Source organism: Neodiprion lecontei, chromosome 5 (assembly GCF_021901455.1).
Source record: "Neodiprion lecontei isolate iyNeoLeco1 chromosome 5, iyNeoLeco1.1, whole genome shotgun sequence".
Lineage (NCBI taxonomy): Eukaryota > Metazoa > Arthropoda > Insecta > Hymenoptera > Diprionidae > Neodiprion > Neodiprion lecontei.
The window spans coordinates 31438167-31458580 of record NC_060264.1 but is presented as its reverse complement, the minus strand read 5'-3'; the positions used below and the strand labels follow the sequence as shown (position 1 = coordinate 31458580).

General features: G+C 40.4%; 1 protein-coding gene across 4 annotated transcripts in view; it reads left to right on the top strand.

Moving 5' to 3' along the window:
* The first annotated feature begins 2369 nt into the window (after positions 1 to 2369).
* The window catches only part of LOC107226841 (transducin beta-like protein 2), a 52610-nt gene continuing 34565 nt past the window's right edge, over positions 2370 to 20414 (top strand). Inside the window, exon 1 of one of the 4 annotated variants that reach the window (XM_046739299.1) lies at positions 2370 to 2779. Coding sequence is in view for 2 of the 4 variants with exons in the window: in XM_015667789.2 (XP_015523275.1) it covers positions 11377 to 11530 (154 nt within the window). In the remaining 2 variants the exon portion in view is untranslated. Of the gene's footprint in view, positions 2780 to 10578; positions 11531 to 13605; positions 13884 to 20414 lie in introns of those variants that run through there. The other 3 variants (XM_015667789.2, XM_015667790.2, XM_046739300.1) reach the window with 3 other exon arrangements.

Genomic DNA, 20414 nt, shown 5'->3' with positions numbered 1-20414 from the left:
GTAGAAAAACGGCAGAAAAAGTACAACCCATTGTCCAACCAATTTATCTGTTGCGACAAAGCACTTTTCACTGATACAGCATTGTGGTAGCCTTGATCAAGCACGACCGAGAGATTATGGAGACGTGGTTTAAATGGCCGCACTATCGCAGAATCAATGAAAACGTGCAAAGCCTGGACTCTGATGCTGCGGCACCCAGACTGCAAAATATTGAGTATAGATACATTTTCGATCAATCACATCGAGAAATGATGATCATACATATCGACTTTTGACGAAACTCATAAGCGAACAATTTGAGAGATGGGAAGGCAAATCTTTCAAGCAGTCAACGCTCCACATGCCGTCGAAGGACGTCCGAAGCAGACGGCTCAAGGAACTCATCTTGAGTTTAAATTAGCTACTCATTGTCAGTCCACAACCTGTCCGAAAATTATTCACCGTCGAAGATAATCGAAGGATTTCCTTGCTGCGAAGCCTTTGTATGCATTATACATATCGTGAAAAGTTGGTTATAGTCGTGATTGTGAGGAGCATGATCATGCAGGGTCAGAATTACTGTTTCGGTAGAAACTTCCGTTGAATGGTTGTTGCATAGCTGCCGCTGTGCTTCGCGAAAAGTTTTGGCTACATGAGATATTCAGAATATTGATACGACATATGTCCCAGCGCATACTGTAAGTTGACAATAACGATGGCCAAATATTTTCATATTTCACCTTGAGGAAAACATGTTTTCACGTGGTAAAACGCGTAGATGTTTGCAGCACATGCAAGGCAGTTTGGCTGCAATGGGTTCAAATAAGGGGAAAAAATGTGGATATTCTATTACTCTCTAATATATGTATTTGAGGTATTCTCACAGCTGTGGTATGTGACATATATGATGTACAAACCCTTGGATTAAGGTTGAGAAATTCACAAGGCCACCGGAATAGTCTTACATATACTTCTTTATTTTGGAAGTATGTACAGTGCACCGGCTGGCCAAATTGATAATCAACTTCCTCAAGTAGCTGGTAGGTGAACCGGAAGTGAAAATACCACGACGCATTACCACGTATCGTGGAGTTCCGCTCGAATTTTCTGTGACACGAGTAGATATTCGATCAGGCCAGCATCACGTCCCAACAGGTCTTGATAGGGTGGAAATCAAACGTGTCTCATTAAGGTACACCTGACAAGGCCCTGGGCATGTCGTTCCCAGGTATCACTTATCAAAACGTGTTTGTTGAGGCTCTCATCAGGTTATCATCAGGCATCCGTGACTGAGGCCTGCAGAGCATGTCTGATCTGTCCATGAGCAGGCTCAGATCAGGTAAACTCTACTACGGCGCACCTGATCTGACCATGACTAAACCTAACACATTGTAAGTTCTCAAGTAGCCACCAAGCGTTATGGAAGTCGTTCTCATGATAAAAGTATGAGATGACTTGTAACAAAGTGTGTCCATTTACTTACTAAATCGTACGACATATCATTTTGCAGTTTATCATTTTTGTAGATATCTGCCTAACGATACCAGCGACTCACTTTTGGTAGTCTTCACTTTGCATCTATACAATACTAAATAATTTGTTACGTTATTTTAAAAATCAATCAATCTGAACAATCTTTGCCCAAGCCTGATCAGGTAAACACCTGATGAGGTCCTGATCCAGTTGTGATCAATGATTAAACATCGTGCCGGAACTCAGACTGATCAGGGCATTCTGGAACGACACGTTATATATTTCTGGTCAGGCCCTGATTGAGTAATCTGATGTATACCTGATGAAGAGATACGGCAAGCCTGATCAGGACCTTATCTGAGCCTGATGAAAATTTCTCCTCGGGCACATTACTCAAGGAAACGTAGAAAGAAGGAGAAAAGAGAACGACAAGACGTCGAGGTAAATCGAAACTACGCGATTGTATTCGGGTAAATATATTCGGTCCCTATAATACGACAGTGACGTATACAGACATAACCTGAAGTAATTCTTAACTGTGAGATTTCTTATCATTGATAAAAGTCAAGAAAAAAAAGAAATATCGGTGTACGAACTTGCGGTCAAACACTTGCGTGAATCCCTTGTAACTCGGGGCAAGATCCACAATTCTACGTAAGAATAAGTAGGCCAAGTTTGCGCGCAGATCTAACCAAGTCGCCGCAGGACAGGCGGTTGGTGTATTGTTAGTATATTGCCATTTGGAAAATTGATTCGTCAGGTTTCGATGTTATTATTCCATCCATTATCAGACTCCTTATCTTTCGGGGAAATCGCACACCACGATAATCGCGTGTCTACATCATTGGTGCATGCGTGCGTCAGTTCGCGTCTTTTAGTGTGATGTGTTCTCTCTTTGATACACGTGTGTATAATAAACCCGAAGACGTGACTCAGAGCGGTGCAGAGCTTGGAGTGTCCCGCGATATAAGCGTACGGCGTGCTTCTTAGTACAGACCGCAGCTCCGAAGCCAACTGACAGTTGAATCGTATATTATTTCACGCCAAAGAGTCGTGGCGGATAGTCGCCAATGTCTCGTCAGTTATATTTGCATTCAATTCTTTCATCAACACTCGCTCATACGGGTTACGGTTGAACGGTAACGATTTTTCATTTCAAAATTCGAACTTGCCAACGGATCCAAACTTTCGCGCGCAAACGCCGCGTGCTTGTGTTTTGTTTGTTGTCAACCCTGTGAGTGATCATTGAAGTTGATGCTGAGAAGCAAATTTCTACACCCGAGGATTCAATCTGAATAAGAGTACCTAAACCTCATTGAGGAATTTGGTAAGCATTGTTCTTTATATTCAATAACGTAGAAAGTAGTTTAATTGCTTTTACCTGCTTGATCATTAATGCGAGAGTTAGTTCTTTGTTTAACGCGCTTTAGAGAATTCCTCCGCAACTGTGCGTTGCTCGTTCAACAAACGGGGACTACATAGCTTAATTGACTTAAAGGTCGTTCATATAATGATCAATGAAATATTCTGTACGGCTTTTCACCTGTATAATTATATAACTAGGTTAGAATACATGAGTAACGTGATAATGGTAGACGGCCTGTGGACCGTCCAATCGGTAACAACGCGTGATTCGAACGATCGTTTATCTTCCATCAATTATTAGTCTAAAACAACAAGTGATTATAGCTGGTCGTACCGTACACTATAGCCAACCTGGTGCCACTTACACACGGGTGTAACTTTTTGAAAAATTTTAATAACCATCTTTGACTTCGGGCTCATTCAGCCGGCGAAAACAAGACGTAGAAAATTTCTTTATGCATACAAATCTTGACATATACATGCATACGCAGCCATACGTACGTTGCGGTCGTGACTCCGCTATTTTGATCTTCACCAAGCGGTATATGTCTATGCATACAGCGAGAATAGCTTATTGCAATAGCAGGTTATTTTTTGCAAAACGAAAGAGAATTGTATGTATCTAGAAGACGTCACAGGGCGGGGATGGGATTCACGAAAAAAAAGATACACGATAACAGGTCCCCACCTCGTATACTTGTTATACGTGTTGTTTTATCGTAAGCTCATATCGCAAAAACAATAACATATTTTTGTTACACGGATGTACGAAGAGTTTTTTTCATCACGTACAGCACTGTCTCACTTTCCTTGAACTTATGTATGTACGTAGGTACGCATACTGGATCCGATGGAAATCGTCATATTATAGATTCGTTTGCAACGATGCACCGTCTTACGATGATTGCAAAATGTGTTTACTTATTTGCAAATTGTCAACTTGACGCTCAAACAGCAGAGTGTAACACGCGTAACCCAAGGTAGCGGGAATCATCAGCCAATCAAATATTGCACTGCATCATCTTATTTCACCTGCGGTTGCGGTAGAAAGTTTCGTTGAGCATAAACAGCACATCTCACAGTGAAAAGTCTTTGATTCGTAAAGAGTGACCCTCGGCGATCATTCTCGGCCATATTTAACCGCAGTCTGTCTTCAGCTGAGGAAGATCGAATTATAGGAGGTCTTCTCTCCGACAAATACCTTGCAGAAGGACCTTGGAGGAGCAGTGCCCGGAATATTTTTCATTGGGACTGCGACTCGAGTAAGCCTGCGTTTATTTTTCGCGCCATAAAATAATTGGGGTCATTCAGTGTCGTTTCGATGTTAACGAACCTGCGTCTCGTTCAGTCACGTCGCAGTTTCTGTACCGAGGAACGATAATATACATACATATAGTGATGAAGCATCGAGGGTTGGGGGCTTTCGCTTTTATACTTATCTTTATACGCGTTTCACTTTATATTCGTATCGTTGACCCGTGCAGCCGGCAACGTTTTTCACACCGCGAATAAAATTTTATTTTTGGTCCCCCCCCCCCCCCCCCCCCCCCCCCCTCACCATGCGGCACTTTTTTATATTCTCAAAGGTCACGGGGCATTAGGTATCTGAGAAATTGACATTAAATTTCATTTTAACGGAATTAAGACGCACTTCAGTTTTACACGTTAAAAATAAAATTTCTGACGAAACACTTTGCGTGATGTCTGTATACATGTATATGTATTACCATATGTTCCGATCATCCGCTAGCTGTAAGAGATTTCTTTACCTACTGCGAAAAACTCGACAAGACACTGCTTTGATTCTCGTGTGAATTTCTTTACACAAAGCTTTGTATGTACCATGCTGCAACTAGTACGAGTGTCGCTGACCTGGGGACAGTGCTTATACACTTTATCTCAAGGTCGCGACGAGGTGTGGCGACTCAATGCCACTGTCATTGCGGGGGCGCAGACGGAGACGAATTGCATTACAAATGCAAAAAATAAATACAAATAATTAACGAATAGACTTGCGCTCAAGTTAGGTGGGCTTCGTTTTATCTCATTTATCGTCTCACGTTGATGGTTATAGTTAACAATAACGATCCGCAACGACGACGAGCATGCAGGTTGGCATACCTTTACAGCACTGGAGTGCGGCGTCATCCAATTAGGTAACACCTTGCCCTGCTGGTTGGACAGTATATTTATCTCAGAGCCGCGTGTCGAATGCAGTCGGGGTTCTGACCCCAATCGTATGTGGAAAAATAAAAGAAGAATACACAGGCTTGGAGTAACTACTTCTTCGTTATTTTTCTTATATAAATACAGGGACGACGATGATGCGACCGAAGGATAACCCCTTTACCGGAGAATCTTATCTCTCTTGAAACTTGATGCGATATATCTAATCGATGTCTAGACCTACTGATAAATGGAGGGAACACTGAAAGTGTACACCTACTCTTCATCCGCTTGTACAGCGAGGTATTATTTTTAGAACGATGGGTTCTTTGTAATTCCGTTCTCGTCGAAGTCCGGATCCACAAAGGTCAGAAGCCTCGCTCTTCTTCCCGTTGAATACAGCTTGCTCTGCGGGATATCACATGCACCATATGCACAGAAACCAAACACCATCTTACATTTGTACGATATTTGTCGGAATGATAACACGTCTAGACTGTACCTCTTTGTCGACAAATTTTGGCACACGATATGATTGTTCGAACGATACTCCTTAGTTCCTTTGTGAAAATTTGATGATTACGGACTTAATATTGTATTGAGAGAATTACGAAATTTGTCACTCGAATGACATGATGTTCGAGGAAATGGTAATACTTCCAAAGAGGAGAAAACCTGAACTATCTCGATGACCTTTCTTCTCAGTATAATACACTGTAAACTTATGAAGCAAAAAGAAATCCGAGAATTGGGCATGTAGGAATAAAAAATATTTAAACATTTTATGAGGAAAGGCTTGCGTGGAAGATGTTTTCCAAGGATTCCAATTTATTACTGCCAAACAGGACGGTCATTAGAAATGATCATCAATTATACACGCATATCACCCCGACGTGTTTTTCGACTCGAAATTTTCCATTCCGTATACTCAAACATCTCCAAACCGGCACCTAGAACTATTGGATTGTTGGGACGTAACAAAATAACTTGGGATATCCGGTACAGCTGGTAAGCCAGGAGAGAGTGAGAGGTGAGTGAGGGTGACCGAGACAGCAATAGACAGATGAGCAGGCAGATGCGCATTTCATTCGAGGTATTCCTTTTAGAGAGCTGATCTTGAGCGTCTCTCTCAGAATCATACATTATGTATAGTAAAACTTCCTAGGATAGCTAGATTATTATTCATCCAATTAACGGGCGAGTTTCATCAGAGTTTGAAATCACTCACTGGGATCTTTCATTATACACTGTTGGATGACAAAACAGTCTAGACACGTGGCAAATACAGTTTTCTTTGCTGGCACTACGTCAACGACGCATCGTATACGTGTACTATATACCGCACAATAATTTTCTCGGAACCGGTACATATTACGGTTTATACCGCGCTTCGTAATTTATTATCTAACAACAAAACCATGTCGTCGTACCGCTTTGGCTCAAATCATCACTCGACGCGCCAAAGATTGAATGAAGCGATTGATGAGCTTCTTCGTTTCTTTATTTACTTATTTATTTACTTCTCGTTGAATGCGGAACGAACATGGACTCTCTGGCCGCATCTGGACTTACAATTAGGCAGGATATCGAAAGGAAGTGAAAATTTGTGAAATTATCGGCTATCAAACGTGTCATCGGTGGAATAAATGAACGTAAACTGGTTCCGTGATGTAAGCCATATATAAAGCCATGGGGGTCCGTCGATTGACCCTGCTGGTCATGTATACCTACCCATATTGAAATTGCAGGCGTAGATAGGCAGAACCTGTTTCCTGACGAGCTTACTGTATCCGACTCTTTAACAGTTATATGTATGGGTGTATTTTCCCCCAAGGTCGTCCGACGCGTACATTTACGTACGTTTATACAGGTGTGTGATCGCGAAGAGATCGACATTTGAATACGTGTACTCAGTTTTTTCTGTACTCGGGAAACGTGCGAAAATAGAAGATGAAAGTGCAAATCTACAGCGATCAACGTTTATACACTTGGCGCGTTCAGGGCGAATGAAAACGTCACGGTGGTTTCATGGAAAACCAGCAAACTTGCGCGGATTTGAATAAAGATAACAAACAATACTTACACATGGCCACCATTTCTGCCATTGCGGTAAAAGACGGGAGAATATATTACGCATAAAAAGTTACAGGACGTATTCAAATCAGCATACATTACTAAAGACGCTGTACACGTCATCGGTAATCGGAGAATTGATTACGTTCTCGCAGGCTTGCAGTAACTGCTAACCACGGCCAGAACTGAGTATAATTTCAACGTCGTTATACTTCATGAAGTACATCATATGTTGTACATAGCCAATTTGAAGCAACGGCTAGTGAGCGATTTCATCATCCTTCTCCGTTAACACCTGACTATTCATTATTATACCGGTGCCGCGGTCGTATAATGATAAGCCGAAACGAGCCGTCATTACATGAGACTGCCGTATCAACAAATACCGAGGATACCATATTAATCATTTCTAAAAAGGTATCAACCATGTGAGTCACGGAGGTGACCGAGTTCTCTGTTTGAGCACTGTAACCCACTCAGGATTCGAAAATATGTATGTATAACTTTTCGCCCTCTGTAGCACCGCCAACCAATCCATCGTTCACCAGCACTTGAACCAGGTACCGAATGACGCAAGTCGGCCGGGTCACGGCCGTGTCACGCGTGTCCCGCAACTGACCTTATTCAAGCGATTTCCCATAGTCCGCAGGACTCACGAGTAATGAGGAATCTTGCCGATACCTAGAATCCCGCATACGTTATTCCTGGAAGTGAAATTCCAATCTTACGCGTAACCAGCGCTCTTCGCGCCGAGTCACCGAGAGGTTCGGGGAAGGAGACGTATCGTCCTGGTAGCCTGCTCTAGCCTCTGAGAAATATCAACGCAACGGGAAAGGGATCACACTGATTTATCGCCGACTACGCGCCGGCGCAGTGGGCGAAGTGGATGACCAGGTCGGTCGGGACGGGGAGCCCCGCACGAGGAGAGAGGGACGAATCTCGCGTGGCTCCGTTCTGCCTCCATGTGCTCGTGACTCCTTCGGCGCCACGCGGGGGCTCGACCGCTGCGGTAATGCGCATGCGCGGGGCCTGCGCATGTCTGCAGTCAGCGCCGTATTAAGGCTTTGGAGTACCCCGCGCCGCGGTTCCCGCTGAAGAAATGACGGCTTAGGGTTTAAAGAGGTTTGGTTGACCGAACGTTGACTTATTGTTAATTTTGTTACGAGGGAATCGTGCATCGAGTATTCAACGAATTATAATAATCGCGAGCTAGAAAGAACCTTTCAACGAGACGAAAATAGAAAATACCGGAATTTAAAAGCAAACGCTTCGATATCGAGGATTCGTTTAAAATCGTTTAGAAATTGTGGTCAATCTGGTATTAGTACGTGTTCACTCGACGATGAATTATTCCATTCAGAAGACTATTTTCTACAAATTGAATGGGATGTTTTGGTTCTTTTTCATGCTGATATTGTTAAATATTCAATTTCACAGTGTTGGATTGATACTGATTATGGTCAACAAAATGGCAATATTGGAAAAATTAATATCTGTTTTAGTGAAGTGAGAAGAAAATGAGCCATCGTAGATTGGATTGCTTAAATATACTAGATTAAAAAAAAATATATTTTGAAGCAATTTGAAGTGAATCATAGATATGTAAGCTATTGGTTATAATTCCAATATTTTTCATTTTTCTAGCTCGCAAATACAACAGTGTCATACATATTCAACATACGAATAATTGTTAATAAAATTGATAAGAAGTAGGTATCGATTTTTAGCCAACCAATCTCCGTAATTCGCTTGTAATGCAAATCTTCTGTCTTGTTGGAAATCCGTCATCAGTTTTAGCAACACAAACAGCTGATGACATGAGACAAGTTCTTCTTAAATTGGAGAGGTTTTAAGTAAGAGGGAAAGCTTATAACAGAAAACAACACCGGAAATCTAGGAAACGAGTGATTCAAGTATTCCAACTTCCTAGAATTGAGGCGGATACTGTACGCGGGTGCTAGAATCGGTGTATCACGATGTTAACGCGATTAAAAAATGGATGGAGCCAGACGTTCCGATCAGCTGTGATGATAACGAAGTACATACCTTGTATTATTCATGCGATGATAACGATGAAATGAATTGAACGGTTCTTCGCTCCGAAAAGTTTTCACGAATACGTTGACACGTGATCTTTCTATTTTTGCCAGATTCAAACTGACCGTCACAAATTGAACTTTCGACATATCAATGACTGCTATATGATTCGATAGCTGGCGGATCTTGATGGAATTTGGTGAGCCAATATGTCTTGAAAATAATTGTTGAAAAATACAAAAACTGAAAACATTGAGGATTCATTGCTTAATTCACAAAAAACAAATCCGGCCACTTTTGCACATGATATAACAGAAGAAATTACCGATCTTTTATGCCTCTCTGGTTTCTTCTATTTTGCGTTACCACTGCGTCAAGGGCTCTGTTGCATAGCTGATGAGTATTTGGCAGCTTGCTTTCCGGGTGCTCCGAATGTTCCACTGTTGCGTAATTTGTTTGGCAATATCTGAGGTCAGGTTGTGACCGCGTTATCGACTCCGGGGATGGTAAGTCGAATACATCAATATAGTTTCGCGATCGATACACGTACACATGCACGTGCACGAATAACCTACCTGTCCACTTACAAGTTACCACTTGATCAGTTTAAAAATAGTCAACGAACCTCTGCCGATTGATCGCCGGATCGCTATCAGCTACTTTCACAGGAATTCGATAGATATCGAACGGGGTTGGCGGCTGGAGGCGGCTGACACGGTTCGACGTATCTGCAGGCAAGTTTCAAAATCAATGGCTTTTCCCAACAGCGTGCACGATACACCAAACCTTAGATGAGATATAAAAAATGCAAGATATTATCACTTGATGTATTTAACTGAAACTGCAAAGTTGGTGAAAGTCCAAATCAAGTCGAAATGACCGCGCGCTAGACAAATGACGAAACATGTTTCTTGTTTTCTGTTCTGTGTTTTAGTTAAAAAATTTTTAGCGTAAAATCACGTCCGATTTAAGACTGTTTTCGGGAATCCGTTACACTTTTTCGGATAAGAACATTGATGCGACTTGTTATTTTTCGTGTCGTCATCCTTCTGACGTTAGGAAATGCACTCTGCTCAGCTAGGATCGGTAAATTATGATATCATCAATCGACAACTGAATAGTTCGTAAAATATAACCTCAAAGCTCGTTTCGCGGCGAAATAAATCAATGAATAATCTGTATGATATTTATTTACTTTTGGCTGACCAGCGTGCACTTTCCGAGTATGGCACGGTCGTTTTACGAATAATTCGATATCGATTCAAAGTTGTAAGAAAAACTCATCCCGATTTTCGTGGTTTTTACTCTTGAATCGGTCACGTGACATCGTGCTCAAAACAGCCAAAACCAATTGGCAGTTCTCCGAGTTTTCCCCAACTTCCGGTGTCAGTCGACCCCGCATCTCGGAACCCATTAATCCCGGCTAGACGTACGTTCCTGACCCGGGATGCTGGAGAGGGCAGCGAGACGCCGGTGTGGTAGCCCTACGCGGGAAAAACCGTAAACCACGAGAACGAGTCGGCGCGTAGTTATTGCTTCTTCGGCTTTTGGTGCGCGCGCGCACGCAACGTTAGTGCAATTTAGTTCGCCGACGCGCTTCGAAGTCGACGTACATACATTCGTATACACGACGATACATCTCGCTCAGCCGAGTAAAGGGTACAATAATTATCACGTAGTCGGGCAGTGCCGTGATAAATATCGCCTGTTCCTGGCGCCGTTACGTAACCCGTTGGACAGAGTAACTGGTTGGTCCCCGGGTCCATTCATCGAACCGACTTCGATTCCTCGCATCGCGAATTTAAAGCAAGCCAGACGCGTTAGGCACGCGCCCCGAGATACGGTGCGAGGCAGGAAGAGGGGGGGGATTGAAATGCGTAGATCACCGCGTGGTGTACTCAACAGTTTTCGATCGCCGACTACGACGACTACGACGACGACCGCAGCACCAGCAGCATCAGGTAGTCGAAACGCGGAGCTGTCGAAACACGCGGATCGCGTCCTAAAAGGATCGGAGAGCATCAGCAGCGCCCAGCTTTTAGATTCAGCCGCAGTTGGCTCGAGTGCGCCAGTTGAACGGGTTGTGTCGGGAAAAACGTTCGTCTTTTGTCGCGTCGCGGTGTGAAGATAACTGAATACGTGATTTTAAATAAACCCCGCCCCCAGCTGCCGCCGCGGTATTGAAAGTGCCCGTTGTGTTTCTTGTGCCGACCTCTTCTTAACGGACAACCTACCGGACGGGGTCACCTCAACGGACGTCTCATCCACCAGAGAAATCGAGATATGGCGGACCCTGAGATCGCAGCCTTCGCCAGCGTGCAGGCTCCGCTCCTGGTCTGCGGGATATCGATAATACTGGGTGTCATCGGTCTCGTCGTTGCCTACCTCATCAATCGACCCAACGAACGCTCGGAGGGGGGCTCAAAGACCGTCGATAGTAAGTCTCCGCAAGCCGTTGTTTTCATATTTTATGACTCAACCCCCACAGCGTGACGTCCGCGTCGCCACCCCGTCATAAACGTGCCTTCGTTATCCCTCGAGAAGGGCAGACAACTTCTCGCAGCTCGAAAGTACGCGAGGTTGCCGCTCGGCGGGCGTACGAAATAGCGTAGATGCTTCGTCGCGTCACTTCCGGCCTACTTTTCAACACGGCACGCGGCTCTAACCTCGAACTTAACCCTCCCTCGTTTTGGGGGGCGCCATATTTGAAAGCACCCCGCTCCCAAAAAAACCGAACGAAAGATCGGTGGGATTTTTAATGAACTATATTCACGTCTGTGCATTGTGTGTATAAGCGGACGGATTAACGGAGTGTGAGCTTAATTAACCGTGTGATATGCTTGTCCGTGTTACTTGTACAGGTAGAAGAAGAAGAATGAGAAAAGCAGAATAACTTGTTTGATGTACTAATTAAGTTTGCCGAACGTTCCAGACCTTGCTTTCCGTTTTTATTTTTTCTTATTCTCGTCGTTCTTCTTCTATTTGCAAAGATACACCAAAGATGATACCATTTTATACTGAAAATTACTACACCTGTTATAGCAGGGTAATACGAAAATTATCTAATTTTTACGGACAATTACGCGGCTCGATATGGCGAATATTGTAATCTTCCCCTTGAACCACCGATAATCACGATTCGTGTCAAGGCCAACTGTTCAATCAAGCGATTAATAAATTGCCAGCACTTCGCACGAATAAAATCCTTCGTCGAGTCAGACTAGTGCCAATGTGCATATCTGGTACAATATGAACTTTAGTTTCCTTATCATATATTCCACGAAGTCTTATATTTAGATTTATTTTTTTTTTTCTCTATTATCGTGTACCCATCCCCACGTGTTCTCGATATCACGTCTAGCCGCTGCTGTTTCTCTATTATAGAACTGAAATTACGAATTTGTTGTATATCAGGAGTGTCGATAATGAAAGAGGTGAGACAAATGTTTGACGAGCGATTCGTTTATAATACATCGCATGTTTGTATGACAAATATAAAAATGATTTCGTATATTGTGTTTGCACCTGTAACCGGAAGTATAATATAATTTTGCGATAAATGTAATTCAAGTTAGATGTGATGAGGCGAGGCATATGTATTAACAACGTGCATGTATGAACAACGTTTACACTGTGGTAACACTGTCAAAAAATTAATATTATTTATCGTTCTTCCGTATGTATGTATCGACGTTTCAATATACACATAATTGAACAGCTGATGATGATGATAATGGTAATGATACATCGCGACGAGGTCGCGGAGTCGAATTGAGCGTGCAAAGAATAATGGCAGTTTTGGAAAAACAATAGAAAGAAAATAAAAAAAAAAGAAAAATTTTCAGCTTCCAAAATAGCGTACGCGTACAATATAAATACGCGGAGCGTATGAAAACAAATTGAGGATTCCAAAAGTTTTAAAAGATAATTATCGCCGCACGTATGCAGGTTAAATAACCGCGCTGTAAACTGTACAGGATTTGAAACGATGTTGTTGGAAATCTGACAATTAGTTTAGACTGTTCGCGAACGGAATTGTTAACGAATGGAATAAACAGGACCTTTTTTTTTTTTGTCTTTTTCTCATTTTCTCTTTTTTCATTTCGGTATGCCGCATGCGTGTCCGCCGTTCGTCATTATTATAGACATAGTATGTAACAGGTAGACGTATAATAAAATATGCGATATTGACAGAACTGAAATTATTCACGTCGCATAATGTGGAACAAAGTTGTTTTGAGGAACGATGGTAAGAACCCGATTATTCAGATGTGTCTACCACCTATGTAGCACGCAATTGTCGCTGCAGTATTTTTTTTTTTTCTCGTCGTTTTCGTTTCATTTTTTCCCCCAAGTTTTATTAAGGTTGCCAATTATTTTAGGCTAGTGGGGTCTGGGGGCCTTATAGTTACGCATCCAAACATCGACCTCTCCGATCGCGGCGACGATACGACCGGGCCGTGTTTGCTTCAAATTTAGGTCGTATACTCGTTTAAATCAAGCGATAACGAACATCCCGCCTCAGTCAGATGCGCGACAAGTTGATATTAGGTGGTGAGTCGATTGAATTGCGACTCGATTTTCGGGTTTTTATTCTCTCGTAGATGTTGTTTGTTTCGTTTTTCGATTGTTAGTTGAAATCTGTACAATTCTTATCGGCAAATACATTCGATTTTTCTCTACTCGAGATGAAAGATTATATGTACGTACGTATTTGAGTGAATAGTTCAAGTGGATATATGTATATGTAAAAGTATGAAAAACGTTCGTGTAAGTGTAACGAATTATAGGTACGTGTATTTTATGTGTACATAATAGAATTATTCATTGCCACGAGGGAATTTCAATTCTGCCAAAATGTTTTTACGTGATGAATGAAAATAGCAAATCACTAATTATTCTAGTCAAAGGCAGCTGAACTCGGTTTTTTTTTTTTTTTTTTTTGTTACCAGTGACACACTTTCTACGGATAAAATCTGAAACTTATATCGCATCTAGATAAGATATCTGGGAAACTCGAAAAAAAACTGTCATCAAACGTATGACTTATGTATCTGATGTTCGTACCGAACGTATTAATCAGGAAATTTCTGTTTACAGTGTAAACAATCGCGTGAGGAGAGAGTTTGCCTTAATATCTTGATTTTTATCTTTTCCTAAAAGAATAAAAAATGTGATTTTATCGCTGCTTGATGAGGTTAAATCGATCGGTTGAAGTTTGTTGAAATTTCAATTCATTCTCGTTGAACGAATTTAAGTATGAAAAAATGTTACATTTAAATGTAACCTATCGTTCGACCAATTGTATAAACAAATTACAGGCCGTTGAATGAAACTACCTCTTGGTATTATGTATTTTACAAAATCCCCCGATAAGATACGCGAGCTTGCTGTTATTTCCTTCACACGCGTTTATACGACACTGTAATTAAATTTCGACAAAACCGAAACCTACCAATTACCTTATATCGGATATATATATATATATATATAATTAGCTTATATCCGTCGTCTAAAAATATTTTTTCTAATTATTGTCGCATTAAGCGGTTGCCTTTAATCAGAGAACCGATTTTTTACGCATGCCTACGTAATATCCTTCCCACAATATGGGACTTAACACTCCAACCTTACACGAAGTTACAGCGATACTCCGGACGTATAAGCCTGCTTGAGTAAAATCGCGGTAAACATTGTATTTTTATTTTTGTTCATATGAAATCATTCTCACTAAAATGAGAACATATTATCTAATAGAATTGATTGGAAACTTCTCATCATAAATTCCGAACGCGGTGAGGTCAATAATGATGATCTAACAAGACGGTTCCTATACATCCTCTTGAGTGCGTCATCATCGATACTTGTTATGCCGCGAGGAAACGGTGAAACTTGTTGATGCTGAAGTTAGTAACGTTATTGTAATGATTCGTGTTTCGGTATACCCGTTATTTCGTAAGTTCAGGAATCTCTGAAACGCAGATAAATTATAATAAGGCAAAAGTTATTCAAATTTTTAAAAATTAATTAAGGATTACCGAATCTCAAACAATCTGGAAGTTGCGAAGTAAGGTTTTTTTTTTAATATATGCATCGTTACATCAACGTTACAAGCTTCAATCTCGTTATTGCCGACTAACTAACAACGCAACTTGCAATTCGCCACTTTACGCGGAAGAGTTTTACGTCTCGTGTCACGTTTCGAGTAAAGTTGGCTGACCTGATTTGCGGACGAAAATATCCCCGCGGTACGACTTCGCCGACCAATAGCGTTCGATTATCCTGCGCATGCGCACTCGGACGCTCAGCCCGTTAAGTTTCACCCTTTCCTCTCTTTCTTGGCAATGTTGTTTCACAATCGATCGCCTATAACATTCGATGACCGCATCACGTCGTCGTCGTTCTCCTCGTTATTCTCATTATCGTCGCTAAATCACATCGATGAATTTTCTCCCTCTTAGCCGCGTTTCCAACAGTCAGCCGATCGTGATGCATGCTGGCTATTATCAACCAGGGCCATCCTGTGATTGATGGAGATGATTTCCGTTTCAGGGTCTGCCTCCCTTCTCCTTCTCTCTCTCTCTCTCTCTCTCTCTGTCAGGATTCGTTTCGGCTTATTATTTATTAGGATAGGTGTATTTTTCTTTTTCACTTCTAACATCTCGTGTGATCTGGATATTGTCCGCATGTATGTGTGTGTTTATTTTTTTCTTCTCCAATCATTACTCTCCGTTGCTATAATAATCGTATTGTAATGTGAAAAATGATGTCTCAGCACGTTTATAAATATAAATATATATTACCTATATATATATATATATATATATATATATAGGTAATGACTTCCGCGTTGAGGAACTCTGCATATTACACGGACATCTATGCTGGCCATCGGTACTCTGTACCCACTTTATGCCTACCTACATATCCACCTATAATGCCGTACGTTGCGTAACTCATTTAAATGCGAGGACCATAATTATGTGGGGGACCTTGTACATTTATACGTTTCAGTTCATTTAGCAACATGTTATATGTGAAACGGCATAGCAGCAGCTTGAACGCAATTATATGCAAGAGGCAAAAAGGGTGTTTGTTACAAACGAATAATTATAATCAATCAAATATATGTGTTACTCTTGTTCCTTTTCTTGTTGCGGTAGTTTTCTTTTTTTTTTTTTTTTTTCTGTCTGCATTTTTTTCAACACTTACTTGATCATCTCAACAGAGTTTCTGTATGCATGATTAATACGATCGTTATATTTACGTGTATGCAAGAAATTATACAAGCTATACTTTTTTTTTTTCAAACCAATGTTCTTCCATTTTCGATCTGAATTTTCCTTGTCAAAGTTATAGCTTTAATTTCAGATATTCAGAAATTTTGTAAGTTATTGAATAAAAGAAAAGAAATTACTGCCATCCTTGGCAAGTTAAACGAATTCAAATTAGATTTCCGGATACCTTGTTAGATATGTGTATCGGACGTTTTATATGAAAAAAAATCAGTCGGATCTCGGATATTTTTTTAATTTTGATTGCAGGTAGTCATTGGGGAATTAGATTTTTGTGCTAATAAAAAAAAAAATAATAATAATAACAAAATATCGAATCTCAATATTCTGTTATATTTAACAAAACCAGAATAAATACAGAATACGTGCGCTCATTCCAAATTATTTTGTTGCTACATTTAGTTGGAAATATAAACATTGTTGTCAAGCATCGTATTGATTTTTTTAATGAAGAATTTGAAGGCTAATTACGAGAATTAAAAATGGTTGTTCCAAAAAGTTACTATACTATTTTTTGAATTCATTTTTGAAATTCCATTTACAAACATCCGTAAACCAGAAATAATTTCTATTCAGATGTAGAAAGAAAAACTCGTTCTTTCCATGAAGCTGATGCCAGCAACCGAACGTGTTAAACTTTTCGGAAATAGAAAAATCCAGTTCAGTTCTATCCTTAAATTCCATATAAAAGTATTGGGGGTTCAAGATATGTCACAAAATTGTTATTTTCGGCCTTCACTACCTTATTCGAATGAACATTAAAACGTTTGTCTGCTTGTTTCAGCATCGTGTTATTTCGATTGGCGTCAGTGTTGAGAAAAAACAAAAAAATAATTAAATATCAGTAAAAAATAAAATCATAAATTGTACGAGTTACAGGTTAAAAACCTCTGTTTTTTATCAATTCCTTTGTACAAACATTCACTTTTCATGCGCCAACTTTCTTCGAGCATACTTTCCAAATACATATTTCAGCTGCATGAATAAAAAATTTTTGCGAAATAATTTGATTACGAGTACTCGTTTCCAAATTGGAATTCCTTGTTTACTGGACTGTTCTGCATCAATCTATTTGATCTTAACCCTGCGTGTGAGATCATTGAATCTTTTGTAAAGCAGTCGTTTTCTGAATATCAATTGTTACGAACAATAGTTCCAAACTTTTGATTCAGTCAACTTTTGGATAATGTAGTCAGCCCTGGGTACTTTAAAAAGAAGCTCTGATTTTTTTTTTCAATTTCTTGAAAACGTAGAACACTTCGGCAAAAGTGTACGAACGAAAGGTGTGAAAAAAAAAAGAAAGAAAACTAAATAGAAAAACAAGCGTTCGCACGAAGGGTCAACGTATTATCATTGCTTTTACTGAATGCTTGTTTTTTCTTTCTCTTTTTCATTTCCTTCACATTTTCTTTTGAACCTGCAGACATTGGGATATAGGTGTATTTATAACACTTGTTTATTAAGTTAACACCGCGGGTTGTCGGCGAGAATAAACAAATTAAAAAAAAAAATAAAAAATTTCCTTGTATACATTATAAATACGGTCACATTGCAGGGTCAAGATGATATTAGCTCTGCGTGTTTTATATTACATTTTGTTGTTTACTTCGTCAACTTATTGCAATGTCATTGTACCGGACTACTTGTTGCACACGATTCTTTATGTAACAAGAGTATGTTACACGTTTTTTCACAAAGCACGAAAATGAGGTTAGGGTCGCGTAGTGAGAGATTTGCTCGCCTCAGCGCATGCGCGCAGTATAGAAAAATACCACTCTTACCGTCACAGAAACGGTTACTTTGTGTACGGAAAACACGCGTGAATAAACGTTTGATACATGCTCGCGTTGTAAAAAGTTATACATCGAATCCAGACATGTTTATTGTCCAGAATATCGCAACAATTGAGTTGAACACCGAGACGAGTTACAGACAGAAAAACATTCGTTTTATGACAATACAAGCGCAGCGGCGTGTCTTTACCTGATATTGTTAGGTATAGGTCGTGCAATAAACGAATGGCCGAGCGCATAAAGCATCGAGTACAACCATCACCGAAGAGTGTCCCGACTAATTTGTTTGTTTTTGTATTCGGGACACACGACGCCGTTCGCTGTTGTATATATATGTATATTTAGTGTATATGGAGGACAGTGACACAGTTTTATTCAATCACTCATTTATTCGGTTTTTTTTTTCCTTCCTTTTTCTCTTTCTTTTTTTTCTTTTCTGCATCTTGGATTATCTTGGCCTGCTTATGCCGAGAACGCGCACTTACATGCACTCCTTGCACGTACATACGTCGGATTATCGATTTTTTTTTTTTTCACGCTTCTCTCTTTCTTTATCTTTGACCCGATCACGAATCACGAAATCCTATAAGTCGTGGACCCATTTTTGTGCCATTGTAACGAGATTCGGTGTATCTCATGATGTTATTTTTGTTATGCTTTCATTTCATATTATTATTCAACGTTTTTTCTATCGTTAACAAAACCGTGCAGCTTATTGTTAGATTTTCTTTCTCCTCGTGAGGTTGAAGTTTGCAACTTTAACGTAACGAAACGTTTTTTTTTTTCTCGGGCGGGGTCACTTTTAGCATGTTTATAAAGACAAACTAACAATTTTTTTTCGAAACGTAAATTATTGCAAAAACGTTGCGAACTTAAGCTTCGTTTCTCCGCATAATTGGAAAAAAAATTCTTCTTCATTTATACATTAGTTATTTAACAACGTCAAACTGCGTAGAATTTGCACGTCTTTCAAGTTACCGCAGTGACTGTAATTATAACCACATAAAGCAGGTATAATATGATATAATTTGAGGGAAGTGTCTAGTCGGTATAAAAAAAAAAAAAATGCATACGTCGTATTGTCTGGTGCAGGCAAGTTGATTCCAAAACGAACGTCGCAAAAAATAAAGAAACTGATATAAATATAGGTGTACCTGTAACAACCTACAGTTGAGATCAGCAACGTATCTTATGTACTGTGTATTTATAAAGATTTATAAGACGGAAGAACAAACTGCACCTTGTGATACATTTGAGCATGAGGTGATGCTCGTGCAGTATGTGCTCAGAACAACGTATGGTGATCGGATATCACGGCGAAACTTATACACCGCAGTCCTGAAATGGAAGCCAAGATCGTGTCGGTGATAAGAGAATCTTCATACGTTTATCATTATTTTGAAGGTGTTGCGGTTGCCGATGTTTACGCAGACGTATATACGAACGTATTTAGAAAGTGCAATATTCTCGTTCTGAGCTCGATTTATAGAAACCAACAATATGCCGATGACGCACGTTTTCATCCTCCTACCACGATCTGCTTTTGTATACCCCGTCGTAAGTTCTACTTCAACGTATTATCCTCGATGCCCGATATAGGCAGGATGTTGTGTTTGAGTTGAGCGGTGACTATAAAGTCAGGTACTTTGACCATCGACAATTAGCCACAACCTACCTCGAAGCCGGTAAATTCTTAGAAGAAAAGGTTCAAGTTTGATTAACGGAGGTGTACCAAATACAATATACCCTTAATCCTCGTTTCGCTTTATGGGCCTGTGTACATTTAACCATATAATGGCTGTGTGTACACAGTGAATAGCCAAATGGTCTACGGAGCATTCGTTAAAATTCCGAAGAGCGTGAAGTTTGACAATCAGACGAATTGCGGTCGCCAACTTTTGGCCTCAGTCACGCATGATAGTTGTCATAACAAGCGAATGAAAAATGGTGGAGCTTTTCGCGATAGTTTTGCGTGACGCGTGTGGTCAATTTCTTCATCCTAGGGACGAAAGTGATTCCATGCGCGAACCTTGTAAAAAAGCAGTTGTTTCGAGAAGACGACCATCATATTTTAGGTTACGTACGTCGCGGCAACCTGTAATCTGAACTTACGACGGTTGGTCAACCCATGACGTAAGGAAATAAGGTGAAACGATGTAAATACGCTTTAGTTGATACAATCAGAAAACATATCCAGGGTGACGTCATAAAGACAAGTAAGGGATGTTGGCCC